Genomic DNA, 23,270 nt, shown 5'->3' with positions numbered 1-23,270 from the left:
AATTACCTTGGGCAGTATGGCCATTTTCACGATATTGATTCTTCCTATCCATGAGCATGGTATGTTCTTCCATTTGTTTGTGTCCTCTTTTATTTCACTGAGCAGTGGTTTGTAGTTCTCCTTGAAGAGGTCCTTTACATCCCTTGTAAGTTGGATTCCTAGGTATTTCATTCACTTTGAAGCAATTGTGAATGGAAGTTCATTCATGATTTGGCTCTCTGTTTGTCTGTTACTGGTGTATAAGAATGCTTGTGATTTTTGCACATTAATTTTGTATCCTGAGACTTTGCTGAAGTTGCTTATCAGCTTAAGGAGATTTTGGGCTGAGACAATGGGGTTTTCTAAATATACAATCATGTCATCTGCAAACAGGGACAATTTGACTTCTTCTTTTCCTAACTGAATACCCTGTATTTCTTTCTCTTGCCTGATTGCCCTAGCCAGAACTTCCAACACTATGTTGAATAGGAGTGGTGAGAGAGGGCATCCCTGTCTTGTGCCAGTTTTCAAAGGGAATTTTTCCAGTTTTTGCCCATTCAGTATGATACCGGCTGTGGGTTTGTCATAAATAGCTCTTATTATTTTGAGACACATTCCATCAATACCGAATTTATTGAGCGTTTTTAGCATGAAGGGCTGTTGAATTTTGTCAAAGGCCTTTTCTGCATCTATTGAGATAATCATGTGGTTTTTGTCTTTGGTTCTGTTTATATGCTGCATTACGTTTATTGATTTGCGTATGTTGAACCAGCCTTGCATCCCAGGGATGAACCCCACTTGATCATGGTGGATACGCTTTTTGATGTGCTGTTGGATCCGGTTTGCCAGTATTTTATTGAGGATTTTTGCATCGATGTTCATCAGGAATATTGGTCTAAAATTCTCTTTTTTTGTTGTGTCTCTGCCAGGCTTTGGTATCAGGATGATGTTGGCCTCATAAAATGAGTTAGGGAGGATTCCCTCTTTTTCTATTGATTGGAATAGTTTCAGAAGGAATGGTACCAGCTCCTCCTTGTACCTCTGGTAGAATTCAGCTGTGAATCCACCTGGTCCTGGACTTTTTTTCGTTGGTAGGCTATTAATTATTGCCTCAATTTCAGAGCCTGCTATTGGTCTATTCAGGAATTCAGCTTCTTCCTGGTTTAGTCTTGGGAGAGTGTAAGTATCCAGGAAATTATCCATTTCTTCTAGATTTTCTAGTTTATTTGCATAGAGGTGTTTATAGTATTCTCTGATGGTAGTTTGTATTTCTGTGGGGTCGGTGGTGATAACCCCTTTATCATTTTTTATTGCGTCTATTTGATTCTTCTCTCTTTTCTTCTTTATTAGTCTTGCTAGCAGTCTATCAATTTTGTTGATCTTTTCAAAAAACCAACTCCTGGATTCATTGATTTTTTGGAAGGTTTTTGTGTCTCTATCTCCTTCAGTTCTGCTCTGATCTTAGTTATTTCTTGCCTTCTGCTAGCTTTTGAATGTGTTTGCTCTTGCTTCTCTAGTTCTTCTAATTGTGATGTTAGAGTGTCAATTTTAGATCTTTCCTGCTTTCTCTTGTGGGCATTTAGTGCTATAAATTTCCCTCTACACACTGCTTTAAATGTGTCCCAGAGATTCTGGTATGTTGTATCTTTGTTCTCATTGGTTTCAAAGAACATCTTTATTTCTGCCTTCATTTCGTTATGTAGCCAGTAGTCATTCAGGAGCAGGTTATTCAGTTTCCATGTAGTTGAGTGGCTTTGATTGAGTTTCTTAGTCCTGAGTTCCAGTTTGATTGCACTGTGGTCTGAGAGACAGTTTGTTATAATTTCTGTTCTTGTACATTTGCTGAGGAGTGCTTTACTTCCAACTATGTGATCAATTTTGGAATAAGTGTGATGTGGTGCTGAGAAGAATGTATATTCTGTTGATTTGGGGTGGAGAGTTCTGTAGATGTCTATTAGGTCTGCTTGCGCAGAGATGAGTTCAATTCCTGGATATCCTTGTTAACTTTGTGTCTCGTTGATCTGTCTAATGTTGACAGTGGGGTGTTGAAGTCTCCCATTATTATTGTATGGGAGTCTAAGTCTCTTTGTAAGTCTCTAAGGACTTGCTTTATGAATCCGGGTGCTCCTGTATTGGGTGCATATATATTTAGGATAGTTAGCTCTTCCTGTTGAATTGATCCCTTTACCATTATGTAATGGCCTTCTTCGTCTCTTTGATCTTTGATGGTTTAAAGTCTGTTTTATAGAGAATAGTATTGCAACCCCTGCTTTTTTTTGTTCTCCATTTGCTTGGTAGATCTTCCTCCATCCCTTTATTTTGAGCCTGTATGTCTGTGCATGTGAGATGGGTCTCCTGAATACAGCAAACTGATGGGTCTTGACTCTATCCAGTTTGCCAGTCTGTGTCTTTTAATTGGACCATTTAGTCCATTTACATTTAAGGTTAATATCGTTATGTGTGAACTTGATCCTGCCATTATGATATTAACTGGTTATTTTGCTCGTTAGTTGATGCAGTTTCTTCCTAGCCTCGATGGTCTTTACATTTTGGCATGTTTTTGCAATGGCTGGTACCGGTTGTTCCTTTTCATGTTTAGTGCTTCCTTCAGGGTCTCTTGTAAGGCAGGCCTAGTGGTGACAAAATCTCTAAGCATTTGCTTATCTGTAAAGGATTTTACTTCTCCTTTACTTATGAAACTTAGTTTGGCTGGATATGAAATTCCGGGTTTAAAATTCTTTTCTTTAAGAATGTTGAATATTGGCCCCCACTCTCTTCCGGCTTGTAGAGTTTCTGCTGAGAGATCTGCTGTTAGTCTGATGGGCTTCCCTTTGTGGGTAACCCGACCTTTCTCTCTGGCTGCCCTTAAGATTTTTTCCTTCATTTCAACTTTGGTGAATCTGGCAATTACGTGTCTTGGAGTTGCTCTTCTCGAGGAGTATCTTTGTGGCGTTCTCTGTATTTCCTGAATTTGAATGTTGGCCTGCCCTACTAGGTTGGGGAAGTTCTCCTGGATGATATCCTGAAGAGTGTTTTCCAACTTGGTTCCATTTTCCCCCTCACTTTCAGGCACCCCAATCAGACGTAGATTTGGTCTTTTTACATAATCCCATACTTCTCGCAGGCTTTGTTCATTTCTTTTTCTTCTTTTTTCGTTAGATTTCTCTTCTTGCTTCATTTCATTCATTTGATCCTCAATCGCTGATAATCTTTCTTCCAGTTGATTGAGTTGGTTACTGAAGCTTGTGCATTTGTCACGTATTTCTCGTGTCATGGTTTTCATCTCTGTCAGTTCGTTTATGGCCTTCTCTGCATTAACTATTCTAGTTATCAATTCTTCCACTCTTTTTTCAAGATTTTTAGTTTCTTTGCGCTGGGTACGTAATTCCTCCTTTAGCTCTGAGAAGTTTGATGGACTGAAGCCTTCTTCTCTCATCTCGTCAAAGTCATTCTCTGTCCAGCTTTGATCCGTTGCTGGCGATGAGCTGCGTTCGTTTGCAGGGGGAGATGCGCTCTTATTTTTTGAATTTCCAGCTTTTCTGCCCTGCTTTTTCCCCATTTTTGTGGTTTTATCTGCCTCTGGTCTTTGATGATGGTGATGTACTGATGGAGTTTTGGTGTGGGTGTCCTTCCTGTTTGTTAGTTTTCCTTCTAACAGTCAGGACCCTCAGCTGTTGGTCTGTTGGAGATTGCTTAAGGTCCACTCCAGACCCTGTTTGCCTGGGTATCAGCAGCAGAGGCTGCTGAGGATAGAATATTGCTGAACAGCGAGTGTACCTGTCTGATTCTTGCTTTGGAAGCTTCCTCTCAGGGTTGTACTCCACCGTGTGAGGTGTGGGGTGTCGGTCTGCCCCTGGTGGGGAATGTCTCCCAGTTAGGCCACTCGGGTCAGGGACCCATTTGAGCAGGCAGTCTGTCCATTCTCAGATCTCAACCTCCGTGTTGGGAGATCCACTGCCCTCTTCAAAGCTGTCAGACAGAGTCGTTTGCGTCTGCAGAGGTTTCTGCTGCTTTTTTTTGGTTGTTGTTTTTGTTGTTTAGCTGTGCCCTGTCCCCAGAGGTGGAGTCTACCCCAGAGGCAGGCCTCCTTGAGCTGCTGTGAGCTACACCCAGTTCGAGCTTCCCAGCGTCTTTGTTTTACCTACTTAAGCCTCAGCAATGGCAGGCGCCCCTCCCCCAGCCTTGCTGTTAGATCGCAGACTGCTGTGCTAGCAATGAGGGAGGCTCTGTGGGCGTGGGACCCTCCCGGCCAGGTGTGGGATATAATCTCCTGGTGTGCCCGTTTGCTAAGACCCTTGGTAAAGCACAGGATTGGGGTGGGAGTTACCCGATTTTCCAGGTGTTGTGTGTCTCAGTTCCCCTGGCTAGGAAAAGGGATCCCCTTCCCCCTCGTACTTCCCAGGTGAGGCGATGCCTCGCCCTGCTTCAGCTTTCGCTGGTTGGGCTGCAGCAGCTGGCCAGTACCAATTGTCCGGCACTCCCTAGTGAGATGAACTCAGAACCTCAGTTGAAAATGCAGAAATCACCTGTCTTCTGTGTTGCTCGCGCTGGGAGCTGGAGACTGGAGCTATTCCTATTCAGCCATCTTGCTCCGCTCCCCAACTCCCTTAGTCTTACAGGCTTGACACCTTAATCCTATTTTTGATTCTTCTCCCTATCTATATTCAGTCCTTTAGTAGGTTCTATCAGATTTTAATTGCCAATATTTCTTGCATCTGTCCCATTATGTTCCATATTTGTAGGGGAAGATAATGTGTTTGAGATGCTAATGTGAAGTGCCAATGTGAGTCAGAGCTAGAAATTCTGGTTTTGAGCAATGGATGGATATATCTGAACTGGAGATACGAGTCTGGGAGTCATCAATGCAGAGGGGATGGCTGAAGCTGTGAATAAATATGATCACTCAAGGACAGTGCCTGGAGTTATGAGAAAAGGTAAAGGACAGAACACTAAGGAACACGGGAAGAATCTGAAAAATGAGACCAGAAGTGTTCGAGGGCTATATTTACCTAAATGTTTACAGATTATGTTTTCCAGAAGCTTTTCTGATTTTTATTTTCTTTCCTTACATTGTAATTATACTCTAAGCCTTTACGTGATGTGATGATATAAGCTTCACGCATTAGGCCTCCATTACCCCATTTACATGGGTCTTTTGGACTGAAACACCAAGTTCTTTTTCCTTAACTCCTAGCCCCTCACACTCAACACACATACTAACCTGTCCTATAAATACACCTTACTTCCTATTTTCAATTCTATTACTATAGCAATATTAGCAAATTAGAAAATATGAAATTAGTTCATTTAAATAAACCATGGCAACACAATTTTTAAAAATCAGAAACTTTAAAATTCCTATGTTGCAATGATACAAATAATTTTACCTTCAAAGTCTTACCTCATGTCAATCACTTGACTAATGACAACACTGGGCTGAGATGCTTTTCCTTCAGCAATATCGTACAGAAACAGTTTGAAGTCACACACTATAGCCAGTGCTCTCTGCCACCCTTTCTTCACTCCAGCTGGTTTAGGAATCTTAGTTTTGTTTTAGACAGACAGGCAAACAAACAGCCAAAACAACTCAAATGAAAATATGCCTTAAATCACATAGGGAATTGCATGGTGAAGATGTACAGATAATGCACATATTTTATAAGTCTGCCATTCTGGTTGGTAAAGTAGCAGATGGGACACATATCATCAAGCTATGAGAAAATGTGAGAACACATTCTTCAAATACTGAATGACCTTTTATTCTGAGGAACATTTTAATGGTACCACTTTAACTTTCACTAGTATTTCATTAAAGTAACACTCATGGTTTTCTTTCTAAATAGCATAAAACTAAAACTTGGTGTAAGATGAAACTCAGCTTATACTGTAAATACTACCCAAGATAACAAGACTATGCCTTGATAATAGCTCATAATTCATAACCATATGCCACCTCTCTTGCAAGACCAGGTGCTACAAACTCCTTTATGAAGATTTCATCACAAGATAGGAACAACATGGAAAAACTTGAGACATTTTATAGGTTATTTCCACGTAAAAGCTAGGTTTTTGTTTGCAAATCATTATTCTAGATGAAATAAAATTATTAGATGAATTTTACTCATTTAATTTTCCAACAAGAACTATGCTCTTAAAATAACTGATTTGATTTTAATTCATTAATCAATCTTAAAAGATTAATCTAAACCCAACTTAATCATACTTACCCTGACATGACCTTCATATGCTGTTCCTATTCCTTTCTGAGGATCTATACCCAGGGGACCTTTTGTCTGTTCAGGAGGAACTGGACAAGTGGTTGGAGCTTTGTTTACACAAGTTATATGGCATGAGAATCCACATACTTTTGGAGGCAAAAAAGAAACATTTGATAAAAATTCATTTTAACAAAAAGAAAATTCACTGAAAACTCACTGCATACAAGATGCTATGTTAGATGAATGCTTATCTCCAATTTTATCTTAAATAACTGTTTTATCATTTGGGTAGCTGATTCATTTGCTTACCAATGACAATTTTAATGAGAAATAGTAAATATTTTAAAAAGTATTTGTATTACTGTTGTTCTGTATTGACATTAGTGATCAAAAAGAGAAGCAAACAAAAGAAGCATCTAACCTTGTTTTAGATTTTCTAAAAGAGTGGTTTTTAGAGTGTTTTGCTCTTCATCCCACTGCAACTTGGTATCTGCCTTGAAATTTCTCTTGCAAGGGTCTCTAGTGGGCATTAAGCTACCTGACATCTTTGGTTTGGCAAACCCTACCAATCCTTGAAAACGGAGTTTTTCAGTGACTAAAAAAGTACAAGTTGAAGGTAAATTTTAGGAGTTATTATTACATATACTTAAACTACTACTAAAATAACAATAGTTCACTTTATGGAGTGCTTTTTATTTTTCTATAACAATCTAACAGAGGTACAGTTACCATCTCTATAAATGGACTACACATCACTGATGGATACTGTGAAACAAGCAGAGAGGCAAGATGACAAAAATCATCCAAACGTCTCAATTCACTTTATTTATTTATTAAAGAGAGGGTCTTGCTATGTCGCCCAGGCTGGCCTCAAAATGATTCTCTTGTCTTAGCCTCCTGAGTAGTTGGGACTATAGGCATGAGGCATCACACTCAACTTCAATTCACTTTTAAGTGGAGTATCTAGCAAGTTATGATTTGTTTTACTTACAAGCAAAGGGCAGTGGAAGCAACAAAATAAGTATCCTATACTGGATCTAATTCCAACTAACCACAAGGAAAGGAACAAGACAGGACTCTTTAGAAGCTGGAACCACATTATTATAACATTTACAAAAGCCTGGCAGACAAAGGCTAGGAACAGTCTCATGAGACCCCACAGCTTCATAAAGTATGCTTCAAAGGGTCTGAAGAAAAGATGGGGACAACTTCACGGCAAAAGACTCTAGAAGGGAAGAGAGTCTGAGAAGACCTCAAAAACTGCTATTATGAATTGCAAATAATTGTGGGGCATAAAAAATGACATGGGACTTAAAGCCAGGTAGCTGGCCAGGATTCTAATAAACAAATTTTAGAATGACATACCAGTACTGGTTAAGTTCCAAAATGAAACAAAGCTTGAAAACTACAAATTTTCTCCTTCTTTGGCTTCAGTCACACCTTTCTAGTCAATAATATAGGCGATTCCTCCTCAGGTTACTTGGCTATCTTTTCCTGTTGCCTTCCCTTAACTATGTAAGAGACTCATGTACTTGCTCTCTTCTCAATCTACATGTGCTTCCTGGATAATGTCATTTTCATGTTTATAACAATATACTCATAACTCTTAAATCTCTGCTTTCTTAACTCTGAACATTTTATCTGGCTTGAAAACACACGTATCTAATGAACTAGTTAAAATACTGCAATCTGGATCTTTCACTTTAGTTGTGAGAACTAACCAAACAGAATGCACTGCCTTAAGATGTTATTAATTTCCCTCTTACTCAAAGTACTCAGATATAGGCTAACTACAAGTATATTATAAAGGAAACATATGCATATGATGGGGATTGGCTACATTTCCTTTAAGGTCCCTTCCCATCCTTACAGCAGAAGAAGTAGGAAATGGCAACTAGTATTAGAATTTGAGTTAGCAACTATTTTCTTGTCTTTTCCATAAGATAAACCAATATATGAGAGATCTTCAGAAAGTTCATGGAAAATGCATATTATGGAAAAACTATGTATGGATTTAAAATTTTCTTTTGTACCAAAATAAATGCATACTAACTTGTTATAATATGTCTGAAGAGGATCTAGTTTGAGGCACTAAGAAGAATGAGACATCAATTTGAAAAGAGCCCCTATCAGAGCAACATTAATTCTGTTAAAATTAAGTAAGAACAAATATATATTTTACAATGAAGCTTGGGTGGAAGAATGGTGAAATCATTGATGCTTTACAAAAAGTTGATAGGGACAATGCCTGATATGGTTTGGTTGTGTTCCCACCCAAATCTCATCTTGAATTGTAGCTCCCATAATTCCCACATGTCATGGGAGGGACACAGTGGGAGGTAACTGAATCATGGGGGCAGGTCTCTCTGTGCTGCTTTGGTGATAGTGAATAAGTCTCATGAGATCTGATGGTTTTATAAAGGGGAGTTCCCCTGCATGTGCTCTCTTGCCTGCCGCCATGTAAGACGTGACTTTGCTCCTCTTTCACCTTCCACCATGACTATAAGGCCTCCCCAGTCATGTGGAACTGAGTCAATTAAACCTCTTTCCTTTATAAATTACCCAGTCTTGGGTATATCTTTATTAGCAGCGTGAGAAGAGACAAATACAATGCCTTAAAGAAATTAGCAGTTTACAAATGCATAACTCATTTTAAGAAGGGATAAGAGGACGTCAAAGATGAAACCTGCAGTAGCAAACCTTCCACATTAATTTGCCAGGAAAAAAATTAATCTTGTTCATGTTTTATCTGAAGAGGACTGATGAGTAACAGCACAAACAACAGCCAATACCACAGACATCTCAACTGGTTCAGCTTACACAATTCTGACCAAAAATGAATGCTGAGCAAACTTCCCACTTGTCGGATGCCGAAACTACTGCACCTAGATCAGCTGCAGAATGTTAGATGGAAATTTTAAACAAGTGGGATCAAGATTCTGAAAGATTTCTTTGAAGAACAGTAGCAGGAGATGCAACATGGCTTTACCAGTATGGTCCTGAAGAAAAAGCACAATCAAAGCAATGGCTACCAAGATATGGAAGTGGTCCAGTCACAGCAAAAGCGGACCAGTCAAGAAGAGCAAAGGTCATGGCAATAGTTTTTGGGGATGCTTGAGGCATTTTGCTTGTTGGCTTTCTGGAGAGGCAAAGATTGATAGCACCTGTTTATTATGAGAGTGTTTTGAGAAATGTAGCCAAAGCTTTAGCAGAAAAACGCCTGGGAAAAGCTTCAGCAGAGTCCTTCTTCACCATGACAGTGCTTCTCCTGCTCATTCCTCTCATCAAACAACAGCAATTTTGTGAGTGTTTCCATGGGAAATCATTAGGCATCCACTTTACAGTTCTGATTTGGTTCCTTTTGACTTCTTTTTGTTTCTGAATTTCAAAAAGTCTTTAAAGGCACCCATCTTTCTTCAGTTAATAATGTAAAGGAGACTACACTGACATGGTTACATTCTCAGGACCCTCTGTTCTTTAGGGATGGACTAAATGGGTGGTATAATTGCTTACAAAGTTGTCTAGAATTTAATGGAGCTTATGTTAAAAAATAAAGTTTATATTGTTAATTTTTATCTTTAAATTCTACTTTTCCACAAGCTTTTTGAAGTCCCCTCATATAAGGTAGCATTGTAGCGACAAATTTCATTTGACTTTTAAAAAGTATTCTTCTGAAACATCCAAAAAGAAATAATATATTCCATTATAATTTAAACCATTTTCACTTCAGAGGTCCTAAGAAAAATAAAGCAATACTCAAACAAATAAATATGCTTTCTTTTCTGTTCACATGACCCCTGACCCTCTCTCCTTCATCACTCAGAATATACGCTCTATGAGGGTAGGATCTATGCCTTTCCCCTATTCACTATTATGTCCCCAGTGCCTAGAAGTACAATGGGTTTTCCATAAACATGTGATGAATAAATCATGGATGGTAGAGAAAAAAAAAACCTCTGCTATTAATACAGGAATAAAATATCTTTCAGGCATAGTGGTGGACATTTAATATTTCTGAAAAGGTGCCCACATTGTCTACTTTTCAATAACAATTTCTCTAAGGAATTAAACAAGGTTAAAATTCAGTGAATTTTCTTCTGTCAGATAGGTTAATGTTTTTTGGCGGGGACTATAAATTTACTCAATAACAAAACAAAGAAAAATGAACCATATTTAAATATATTGCCCCTGAAAAATATGTCTAGTTTCTCAAACATTCAACAGACAACATAGATTATTTCCATTCCTGTTATGCAAAAAAGCAAATGATTAAGTAAAACAAACATTTATATACCTTTGAAAGAGAATCAAGTTATTTGATTACAATTTAGATAGTGAAGTCATGTTTTCTTTCCTTTTTGTTCTTACCTTCACATGAACAGCCCTGTCTTATTAAACCCACCATCAAGGAGGTACACTGATGACACTTGGTAGGAGTAGTAAAAGATTTTACAAAAAACTGGTGAGTCTTGCGCTGCAAAACAAATTGATAAAAAAACACACATTGATTGTTTAAAAGATTTCCATAATGTGAGTCCCTATGCCCCATATCACTTTCTAGAATGTTTCCTAAATAGGAATATAATGAATTATTTCCATTTCTCATTACATCTTCTTATGGTTTATGGTCTTTAAACATTTGTATTAGGTAATTTGAACTGGACTAAGCTAAAATAGTTAAGAAGTTAAATGATAATCAATTGCTCTTGAATGCCATTTGAAAAGTATGTAAAATAAATAATAGCTTTTTTGGGGGGCCATAAATCTTAGCTTCAGAATTTTAATAAATTATCCAAATTATTGTTCAGCAAATAGTTAAGTAAAATATTGCATATTTATACTTATACAAACATAGGATTTTAATGTGCTTTATATCTTCTTAGGAGAAAAATTATTTAAAATTATTGTTTCTACTGTAAATCATGTATTTCTCTTTCTGGGACCAAGGACAAATAATATGCTTCACAAATCAGTTTCTTCCTATGCAAAGAGGGAGTATAATACTTGAGCAGATAAAAATACACATATATTATTCCAGAGACAGATGGCAGATTGAAATTTCTTACTGAATATCCCATAGTTAAAGGTATTTTAGTCTTATCTGATTTACATGGTGGTAAGCAAATGTAGATTTTATCTCTTTGGAATATTCCTTTGTTTTCCAAATTAATTCTCTTAGCATGTTTTAACAATAAATGATGTATAATAAATAACGTTTCATTCTGCTGTGTGAACTTAGGAAAAATTTACTAAATTCCTCTCTGTCTCACTTTCCTTATCTACAAAACAGGATAAATAATAGTATCTACCTAATGGAGTGGTTAAATGAGTATTAATATAAACAAAGTCTTTCAAACAGTACCTGGTACATACTAAGTACTCAAAAAACATTTCTTTTTTAAAGAAATAATTTCAACTCTTAGATTCATGGGTACACATGCAGGTTTGCTACTTACTGAGTATATTGTATGATGCTGAGGTTTAGGGTATGACTGATCCACATTACCCAAGTACAGAGCACAGTACCCAATTTATTAGCCCTGGCACCCCTCCCTCCTTCCAATTCTCTAGTAGTCCCCAGAGTCTTTTGTTGCCATCTTTATGTCCATGGGTACCCAATGTTGTATGAATTTTGCTAATTATTTCTCTTTTAAATGTGTGATTGATTTAAACTACTAAGAACTCTACTCCATATTCTAATAAATTATGAATACTGATTTTAAAAGGTTATCAAGTAGCATTTATTTCAGTTGACACTAACATACGAACAAAAAACTTAAGGGAATATTTGAAGCTTTAAAATTCAAGTTAAAAATAAATCTTGTTCTTTTCAACTGGGATATATGATTTGTACACTACAAAAGAAGTTTTAAAAAATGAAAGAAGTAGATTATCTTTTCACATAGAAAAATCTGACTACCAGCATTAGTCAGAGAATGGGATGAGATTCTCAAATTTAGAGTGGTCATGAGCTCTGGTCCAACCTCAAACCATTCTGTTCTAGAAGTTCCTCACGATCTTTTGGTCAGTTTCAAAGCAGCACTGGGATTTGACTCTAAGTAGAACACAGACTATCTTATTACTAACTCTGCAACTGCTCCTATAGCTTCTGAGTCCCAGTCAGGGCGCAGACACTGTACCAGTACTTTACATAATTCATCTTATTTTGTGCAAACAACCACCTTGAAAGATAGATACTATTTCCTTATATGAAGGAATCTATTAAAATCATAAAATTTTGCTCTTTCTCCTGTATACTACTTTTTAATTTCTGGCTCTTTGAGAAACTATTATGAGTAAATTTTCTAGTGCTAACTTTTTCAATTGTTCAGAATGCATTAATGCAAAAGATGTAAAGTTATTTTACTAGTTAGTCCTAGAGGATTTTAATACAAAGAAGGAAAAGTTAATCAACTGCTCTAAGTAGCTTCATGTTTTTCTTCTTCTAAAGAAAGACATATCTGAAACACTAGCAATGAAACAACTCTAGGGTTGACAAATTTATTAGTAATTCTTCACAATGCCCCTTAAATTGCATATATATACATATATATCATACACTTCCTCTCCAGCAAGAGATCTATTCAGGATGTCGCAATTCTGAGTATGACAGCAGGGAAAAATACAACAACCCAGTGTTTTGGATGAGCATTAATTTTAGGTAATAAATCATCTAACTGGTAAGTGCTGGTTAAATTATGGGAGAGGTTGTGCAATTTACTACTAAAGATTAAGGCATTTATGTTTTGCTAATCTCCACTAAGGACAGTATAACATAATTAAAGATCGTTATTCTGATGCCATCAATCTTTAGATAATACACAATAGGATTTTGTTTTTGTTTTGGTGTGAAAATGTATAAAGAAAGATACACAAATGATCAATTTTAGGGTCTAGATTCCTTGGCTTCTAATATCCCTGTTTCCTGCCTCCTGGTCAATATTTGGTATCTAATACTTCCCTTTGGTGACAGCTAGAAGAGGAGAAAAAAATGAAAGGTATTAAAGTATGAACTAAAATTAGAATTTTAGATTACGTGATCATTCGGAGTAGAAAGAATTAACTATAACCTCAAATTTCAAAGTGGTGATTAGAAAGAGTTTTTTTCTACTCTGATTTTGTCTGTGTGTAGATTTTAAGCTACACATTGGAGAAAGAAAGTAAAATGTTTTTAACAGACGATGTGACAGCTAAGTGGAACCAAGCACAACTCTTGGTGAAAGCTTCAGAATTTATTACAGATAATTAAACTTTTACCACTAATAAATGACAAGTCAAATAGTATCTCATACAACCCTTTCTTTTCTACAAAAAATTTTAAAACATTTTAAATAAATTAAATTTTCTGGCCGGGCACGGTGGCTCATGGCTGTAATCCCAAGCACTTTGGGAGGCCAAGGCAGGCAGATCACGAGGTTGAGAGATCGAGACCATCCCAGCCAACATGGTGAAACCCCGTCTCTACTAAAAATACAAAAATTAGTTGGGCGTGGTGGCAGGTGCCTGTAGTCCCAGCTACTCGGGAGGCTGAGGCAGGAGAATTGCGTAAACCTGGGAGGCAGAGGTTGCAGTGAGCTGAGATCACACCACTGCACTCCAGCCTGGTGACAAAGTGAGACTTCGTCTCAAATAAATAAATAAATAAATAAATAAATTTTCTTTTAAAAAATAATATTTTTTCTTCCCTTTTAAAATTTCTATTTTGAGATAATTATAGATTCACTTCTCTATCTTTTAAAAAACATGAAATAAATTTTATTTCTTGGGGAAAATATTAGGTGCAACAAACTGAGTTAATATTTAGTTCATAAAATATTATCAGCTTGGTAGAAGCCTCACTCTAGTTTTGTCTTATTTTGCCTTTCATCCTTGATGATCCAATACCTTGGACATGTATATATCTTTATAAATTAGATAGTCTGAGTATGTGTTTTTATTTATATAAATGTGTTCCTGTTATATAACAGCTACATTTTAGGAATCTTTCCCCTATTTCCAACTCCCTACTGCCATAAAAAATACAGTAATAAACATCTTCATCATGTTGCCTAATGGATCTGTATGAAGGTTTTTCTAAAGGAAAGAGATTTTTCTGATGAAATGAGATTGCTGAGTCATACAGCTTACGTATGCCTCTACATTGCCTAGGTTCTCTCCCAAATGGCTGTACCCGTTTATACTTCCAGTATCCACGTGTGAAGCTGCCTGTTTCTCCACATCCATGATGTCATCTTACTTAATTTTATCTTGATTTTGAATAGAAAGTGATAGTAATTTTAAAATTAAATTTAAAAAATTTCTCCAATGATTAATGAAGTTGGACATTTCTTCACATGCTTGTTGACTATTGGGATTTCATCTTCTGGGAATTACTTATTTATATCACTTGCCAATCTTTCAACGGGACTTCCAGTCTTTTTCATATGGAGTTGCAGGAGTTTCTTATGTATTTTAGAAATAAACCTCTTATTAGTGGTAAACATTGCAGATATCTTCCACTAGTCTGTCATCATCTGTTAACAATGCTTTCACTGTAAAAACATTTTTAATTTTGATGTAAAGTCCACAAATATTTTCACCTTATGCTTGTGATTTGAGATCTTATATTTATTCCCAGTCACAAAAATTTTTTCTACATTTTCTGTGTTTTAAATTTTTAAAATCAAATTAATACATACACATGGCTGAAAAAGTAAAATGGTATTACAATGCTTATGACAAAATCAGAAGTATCCCTCCTACTTCCTAGAGGCAATTTCATTTAATTCTTCTTTTTTTAAAAGCTATTGCCCTCCTTCTGTAATAGATACCTCTCTTGGCAGGGGAGAGCTAGGGGTGGAAAGCCTATACCACAGTTTTTTGATTTGAGACATTATCTGTTCACTTCCTGCTATGGTAGAGAAGGATATGGCCCTTTTACACTATTTACTCCCTTTTTTCATTTTTCCCAATATTGTTATAGTACAGTTTTAGCTTAAAATTTATATGTAATGTCTAAGTTATTATGACTAGAGAATCATTATTCACTAAGAAGTACACTATGGTTATCATTTCTTACTTGTATAACCTTATGATTTTTCTAAAGTCAACAGTGCCCCTCCCACCCTTGACTTTTACCTTTCTGTATCTCTATCACTAATCTTCCAGACTCTTCTAAGGAACTGTAAAATCCCCTGGAATCTATTTACGACATGGTCATATACACTGGAAGCCTTTCAGCCCCTTTACCCCTTTATATCAACCTGAAGACAACCCGGCTGAAGCCCTCTGGTTTCCTATTCCAGTCTTTCTCTTAACCGGTCTGTGTACAATTCCTTCTTCTATAGGCCTCATGTCTTTCTCTTTCCTGGCCCCCTTCCTTGTTCTGGTAGAACTAATTAAGTTTCCTTAGAAAGTGGCACATGGGTGATAAATTTTTTTGAGCTCTGGAATTTCTCAAAATGCAGTTTTTTCCCCTGCAACTCGATGGGACATTTGACAGGGAATCAAAAATCCTAGCTTGAAATCATTTTACCTTCTAACTATTCTTTTCATTTTGCTTTGGATAAGTACGTCATTTCAATTCCTGAATATTTGGATGTGATTTTTTTTTTTTTCCATCTCCTTAAAGGTTTAAAAAGTTCTATCTTTGGTATCTTGAAAACTCACACAATGATGTGACTGGGGACAGGTATTTGTCATCCACTAGTGCTAGTAGGCACTGATGGAAGTCTGCAATCTGGAAACACGTTTTTCAGTTACAGGAAAAAGTCTTTTACTTACTTGATAATTTCCTTCCTTTTCTTTTTTCTGTTTTCCTTTTCAGGAACTTCTATTTGTTGGATATTGATTTCTTCTATTTTCTTTTCCTAATTTCTACCTGATTTTTTGCAATATTTTCTAAGAGAATTCTCAAATGTATCTTTTGACTCACCTACTGAATTTAAAAAATATTTATCATATTTTCTTTGAGACTTCTTGTTCTCATATTGCGCTGTTTCTTTCTGCTTTTTGCATTGTCCCTTTTTCCTTCAATGAAAACAGGAAATATTTGTTTGTTTTGACCTTTTTCTTTTCTTTTTTTTTTTGAGACAGGGTCTCACCATGTCGCTGAGGCTGGAGTTTAGTGGTGCGATCTCAGCTCACTGCAGCCTTGACCTCCCAGGCTCAAGCGATCCTCCCTCCTCAGCCCCCAGGTAGCTGGCACTACAGGTGCACACCACCATGCCCGGCTAATTTTTGTATTTTTCATATAGACAGTGTTTTGCCATGCTGCCCCGGTGGGTCTTGAACTCCTGGGCTCAAGCGATCAGTCCACCTAAGCCTCCCAAAATGCTGGCATTACAGGTGTGAGCCACTATGTATCCCTGATCTTTTTCTTTTGTTAGATAATTTTGAAATGTCTACTGACTCTTGGGAATCTTAACGTTTACAACAGTCAGTAAAAAAGCTAAAGAGATTTTGTGTATATCTATGTATGCACATGTGAGAGCAAACATATGATGTGCTTGTTAAGAAGGGACCTAGCCATCTCATTAGGAAGCCCCAAATGACATTATCAATAGGTCTTTTCTGGGTCATTCAGTGGACCCAATAATCCACTGATATCCTCCGAGCAGAGTGGGGAGGAAGAGGCTATCGTCCCAACAGTCAGTATTCTGGGAGCTAAGCAGAGGAAAGGCTTTCAGGTCTTGCCATTCAGTACATGGACTTTTGACAAATCTCATTATTTGTGGTTTCACACTTCTTTCTCTCACCAACCAGTAAGCCTGGTGCCCCTAAATTTGTGGTCTTGTGGTCTCTTTGGTTTAATTACTTCACAAAATTAACATATTGCTGAATTGGGGTGGTTGTCTGGTTTTCAGAGCTGGTATAATACTTTATGTGGACTTTGAATCAATTCTCTAATTTATTCTAGACTCTTGCTTCATTCTTGCCTCTCAAACTACTTGGTGTCTTATCATTTTGGTTGTCTGAAGCTTGTTCCCTAGTACATTGCTCGGGAAGGGGTGTGGGAACAGATTTCCTGAGCTCTTACATGTTCTTAATAGTTTTCTGCGGCCTTCATTTTTGGAGGATGCTTCATTATCCTTAAAATATTAAATCCTTAAAAATCTTTGACTTGTACTTTCCTTGGGTATCTTAAATGTGTTATTCCACTGCTGTTGTTTTTAGCATACTGCTACTATGAAAAAATCTGATGATAATCTCATTTTCTTTCCCCTTTAAGTGACATATTTTTTGCCTGAATGCCCAATACTTTTCCTTTTATTTATAAGCCATTAGTTTACTAGAATATTTTCTTTTGACTGGGTTGTCATATATCTTGTTTCCTGTTTTTCATCTTATCTGCCATCCTACTAACTTGTTTTTCTGTGATATCCATTTTGCCCCTTCTACTATTAAAGTCATCTATTTAGTTATTTCAGCAGTTCTGTTTTCATGTCAAGTATTCCCAATTTATTTTTCTTCGTAACTACCTTACCCTGCCTCATGTTACCAACATACTTCTTATCTCTTTAAGGTTATTTTTAATGTTTATTTTAAATTCCTGTTCTATCTGGCCTTAAAATTTTGCACAGGTTATTTCAGTTTGTCTTTCTTCTATATCAGTTATATTTTTTGTATATTTTTTCAGGTTCATTGACCTCTCTCTCTCATTTTGTGGTTTATCCAAGGTTTATGTTCTGGAGAAGGAGATCATTCAGTTTTCCAATTTCTGGAATTTCTTTGTAGGAGCTTGAGACAAGCAACTACATATTCTCATTCTACCAAATGTAATACTTCAGTCATATTTATGTCAAATAGAGTGGGGAAAAAAAGTCCACTTGAATTTTTCACTAAATGTTTTTCTTTCTCAGTGGTTTACTGACTTCAGTCTCAGATTCTTCCACAAGTGGCCTCAACTTAATGCCTTACTGAAGCATATACTGCTTAGAGGAAGTGCTACTTATTATAACGACTTCAAAACATCGAATTTAAGAAGATGAGGCCAGGTGCAGTGGCTCAAGCCTGTAATCCCAGCACTTTGGGAGGCCGAGACGGGCAGATCACGAGGTTAGGAGATCGAGACCATCCTGGCTAACACGGTGAAACCCCGTCTCTACTAAAAAATACAAAAAACTAGCCAGGCGAGGTGGCGGGCGCCTGTAGTCCCAGCTACTCGGGAGGCTGAGGCAGGAGAATAGCCTAAACCCGGGAGGCGGAGCTTGCAGTGAGCTGAGATCCGGCCACTGCACTCCAGTCTGGGCGACAGAGTGAGACTCCGTCTCAGAAAAAAAAAAAGAAGAAAATGAAAAAGTGCTGTACCCTCTCCCTGCCTTTCCTATTGGTGATTATTTGCATTCACACAGAATTTATAAGTTTTTCTGTTTGTAACTTTGAAGAAATAATATCAAAAAAATCACAGCAAATGCATAGAGCAGATAAAATTCATTTTTTTTGGAACACACTATGCTTATAACTTTATAACTAGATTGAGTACCTTAAGTGGAAAGCCAGTTGAACCAGGACATCCTTTTTTCCTTAAGGTTGGTGTGTGAACTGGAAGTGGAGTGGAGTCTACAGTCTGAACCCAGGAGCAAAAAAGGAAATAAATGTCATGAAACACTCCATTAATTTCAAATATAACTAGAAAGAAGCCAAAATAAATAAAACCAAACAAAACATCGATAAAGTAAAAAGTTCTACTAATTAATAATAAAGAAAACCTCAGTAAAGCTAAAATTCTCATAGTGCTGATAATTTAAATCTCTGCCTGCAATATCTACAAATGAAATATTTGTTCAATTAGTAAGTTACTTCAGTCTGGAAATACAAAAATAAATCATTTGGATCAAATGATCCAAATAAAAAAAGCCATAGCATGTGGCCTACACAAATATGAGGATATTTTTACATTCATCTGAATTTGCCATATTAATTCTAAAAAGTGTCTGAAAATGATTTATAATAAAATATTTAGAAGATTCTTTTAACTACTCAACTTTCATACACAGAACGTATATTACATATATAGAACACAGCTCTGGATGTGAATACATAGACAGATAGAGACTGACACTGGGATTTTTGTGCAGAAATTAATTTCCAAAGAAGGGAATTATTTAATTTTATTGGAATTATTTAATATTATTGGAATTCTGACCTTAATACAAATTTAGTCACATACCGTATCTTTCTTAGGTAGCTATGTAAAATATGGTCTTCTTTTATGGGATTTTATTGTAAGCTATTTCTTTGAATGAAAAAAACTAATAATTTCACTGGATGTTATTATGGGGATAAAAGAGCCACTGCTTAATCAGCAAAGTAGTTTAAAAAAAAAAAAAGACGTGGAAAGTAACTTCCTTTCAGGATGCCAAGCAAAAAAATAAAAGGAAAAAGCCAGTCTTTGTATAAAGTACAGAATATTTTAAAATATTACAAGAAAAATGGATGGTCCTTTCTTTGCTGTTACTATACAACCTCGTCTTTGTTGTTACTATACAACAATCTATCTTTGTTGTTACCACACAACCTCCAAAACCAGAATATTTTATATGCACTATAGCCTTAAAACAAAATTCAGTCGAGTTTCTCAGTTTTCTGTTTGTGACGTTAGCTCTAATTTAGATTTTATTTACTTTTAAATAGCTTAAAAAGTTTTAAACCAAACTTATAATTTAACATTTGAAGAGATAAATATGAAAGATAAAAGAGAAGAATGCTGAAAATCTATGTAAGTTAATAAAAAACAATAGGAAACAAATTTGTCAAATTTACATAGAAAGTTCAAAGGTTATTAGAATTAAAAAGAATTAAGCAAGGGTGCTGGATACAAGATCTACAGAGTTTATAAAGACAAGGCAATGCACACTAAGAAAATGTATTTAAAAAGAATCCCTTTCACCATAGAAACAAAAAATTTAAGGTACTTAGGAACAAATCTAACAAGCAATATGAAATACACTGAAAATAATGAAACTTTATTGAAGGATATAAGAGAATCCCTAATATGTATACTATGTTCATAGATGGAATACTCAGTATCATGAAAGATGTCAATTCTCCTCAAATAGATCTATAAATTAATGCAATTCCAATCAAAAGCCCCATGTGAAACTTGACAAGTTGACCTTAAAAGTAATATGAAAAACTAAAAGGTCAAGAAGAAAAGGAAGAAGAAGGTAAGTGGGATGGCTCACCATACCACGCATCAGGAATTATTTTAGAGTGAAAATAATTGTAATTAAGACAATTTACTGTCAATGCAGGAGTAACCAAAAGAACAATGCAAAAGAATTGAGAGTATCCAAACGGATACATGCATATAATGCAGAAACAGACATTACAAATCGATGGGAAATATAGCAGGGTTACGTGTTCATATGGGAAAAAGACATTAGAAGCCCATTTCCCATTATACATAGCAATATATATCAGTTTGATTAAGGTCCTAAACAAGTAAAAGCAAAATTTAAAAACTTTTAGAAGAAAATATAGAAGAAAATCTTTATAATCTCTGCAAAGAGAAGAACTGCTTTAAAAAGACATAAAAAGCAGAAGTCATAAAGAAAAAGACTGATAAATCTGACTATTTTAAAATCAAAACTTTTGCAAGACAAAAAGACACCACAAATAAAATTTTAAAAGAAGCCACAGACTGGGAGAAAATATTTGCAATGCATATAGCTAGCAAAGAATTAGTATCTAGAGTATATAATGAACACAAAAAGCTATAGGAAAAATGATTCAATAGAACAACAAAGGACACAAACAGGCAAATCATCAGTGGTCAATAAACATACAAAAAGATGCTGAATAACGCTAGAAAACAGATGCAAGGTAAAACAAAACTGATACTTCATATCCATCAAGCTGGCAAAAGTTAATGTGTGACAGTGAGGTGAGGATGTGGAGAAATTTAGAACTCACACACACTGCTGGGGGAGTGAAAATTGGTCCAACCACTGTGGAAAACAATTTGGTAAGAACCAGTTGAACTTGAAAATACATACAACATACAACTCAGTAATTCCACTAAGTATATATGCCAAACAAACTGCACATTTGCAAAAACAGATATGAGGATATTCACTTCAGCACTGATAACAACGAAAAACTGGAAAAACCGAAATATCCAACTATAGTAGAATGGATAAATAGTTGTGATATATGCCACAGTTGTAATGAATGAACTAAATGAACACATATTTGTAGGAATAAACCTGAAAAGCAGACTTTTGAATGAAAAAAATTACAAAAGGATACAGGTAATACTTATGTAAATTATAAACACATAATAAGCACTACTATATGTCATTTAGGGATACAAATGAAATAAACATGTAAAACCAGGAAAGGGAAGATGCACATCAGTTTCAGGATATTTAGATATGTCTGGGAAAGAAGAGTGGGGAATGGTATACACGAGGATGTTTCAACTGTTTCTGAAATATATTTTCTTTGAATAAAAATCTGAAAAACAATTAAGCAAAATTTTCATATCTGTTTAATCTGTGGGTGATACTTACATGGGTGTTTATATTCTCTGAATGCTTGAAATATTTTATCATTAAAACAAAAATGTATAATCTCAAAATATTAAAACAATTATAACTAAAAACACAAGAGGGTCTCATTAACCAGTTTGGGGGAGTCTATCACAGAGTTAGAAAAAACAAGTCAGAACTTGACCACAATCTCACACTTCGCTTCAGACAGCTCTTCAGATTGGACTATCTGCTTCTATTGGAATGCTAGACACAGCTCTGGAGATTTAAAAAAAAGGAAAGCAAAGGAGCTTTGTCTGAATCGTGATGCTGAATGAAGAACCAGAGTTGAATCTTAAGGTAGGATGGCATGGACTGAGGTACAACATTCTTTGGACTTGTGGAAGAAATGATCTCTGATGAGAAAATTGGCCTATTGGCTATTTAAAACCATTGATTGACATTTAGTATAAACACAGCACTGTTTTTTGCAGTACGAAATGCCAGGATTTAGTTGACTGTTACCAATTTAGCAGTTAGAATGAACTATTCAGTTGCCAGAAGTGGCTATTTTATTTTTCAGCTCTACTTATGATGTAACAGGTTAGTTATATCATGACTTATTACATTTATTAGAAGAATTAAAATATGAGAATGGCACCTGCATTGCCATTTGCCTAGAGTTTCTAATAATTCAAAAATTTACATAATTAATCTTCTGTTCTACACAGTTCTCTAATTAAAGACCATCTTTCTAGTTAGTTTTGTCTATTTCAGGTTGACTATTTGAGGACAATGTGCTCTTTAGTTTTTTACTTCTACCTACATTATTAGTTAAACGTAATGATCTCCAACAGACTGTAACTTATTACATAATATATTTGTTTAAGAGAGAGACAGACTTGTTTTATTCAATTCCCTCTTTTCTGACACAAGTGAAAAGTTGGGGAGCAGGGCTGCTCCAATGAGGCACCTTAACTGGCTCAGCTTCACTAGATGTGGAAGGAGATGTGGACCGTGACTGGATGTGAAACTTGACGCTCGGGTTCCATACATATGTGTTCTCAACGGGATCAGTCTAGGAAAATAAGTTGGGAAAAACAAAAACCCAAAAAATCACTTTTAAACAATGTGCAGCTCTTAGCAAATTTCTGTAAGGCATGATTACGACAACATTTCTTGAGAAAGGAGGATAACAAACTTTAGTTTGAATATTCACATTAGGGATACATCATTATACAGAAGCATAACCACTAGCTCTAATGTAAACAAGGATTGACACAATAGTTAACCAAAGGCTCCTCCCTGATCTTCACTGTTGATCTCTTACTTTGAGCACTGGTCCTACTGCACATTCTACGATGGTATTCCACATGGAACTTTTTATTTCACGAAACGAATCATACATGTGAAATAAATGTGGAGTACTTAATAGAGATACATACTGCAGATTAAAGATAATTTTGTCCTTGATAAGAATGAAGTTTGGTCTTTTACTACTCATCAATTGAAAGTAAAAAAACCCTATCAGTTTTGTGCAGGACACTAAAGGAAGTCTTCCCTTTATTTTGCACCAGTAGAAAAATCAGCACTTATATTCAGTCGCATCCTTTTAAACCAA

The 23,270-nt window shown here is 36.0% G+C and overlaps 1 protein-coding gene across 5 annotated transcripts in view; it reads right to left on the bottom strand.

Annotated features, from left to right (window-relative positions):
- CDC42BPA (CDC42 binding protein kinase alpha) overlaps positions 1 to 23,270 on the bottom strand; it is a 332,255-nt gene that overhangs the window by 50,252 nt on the left and 258,733 nt on the right. For 3 of the 5 annotated variants that reach the window (XM_025383585.1, XM_025383661.1, XM_025383814.1), the window contains 4 exons: positions 18,661 to 18,744; positions 10,566 to 10,671; positions 6,207 to 6,343; positions 5,381 to 5,520 (listed from right to left, as the gene is read on the bottom strand). In XM_025383585.1, coding sequence (XP_025239370.1) covers positions 5,381 to 5,520; positions 6,207 to 6,343; positions 10,566 to 10,671; positions 18,661 to 18,744 — 467 coding nt within the window. Of the gene's footprint in view, positions 1 to 5,380; positions 5,521 to 6,206; positions 6,344 to 10,565; positions 10,672 to 18,660; positions 18,745 to 22,622; positions 22,728 to 23,270 lie in introns of all 5 variants that reach the window. The other 2 variants (XM_025383503.1, XM_025383741.1) reach the window with 2 other exon arrangements.

The sequence above is a fragment of the Theropithecus gelada genome, chromosome 1 (genome assembly GCF_003255815.1).
Source record: "Theropithecus gelada isolate Dixy chromosome 1, Tgel_1.0, whole genome shotgun sequence".
Classification (NCBI taxonomy): Eukaryota; Metazoa; Chordata; class Mammalia; order Primates; family Cercopithecidae; genus Theropithecus; species Theropithecus gelada.
This window is presented reverse-complemented; position numbering and strand designations above follow the sequence as displayed.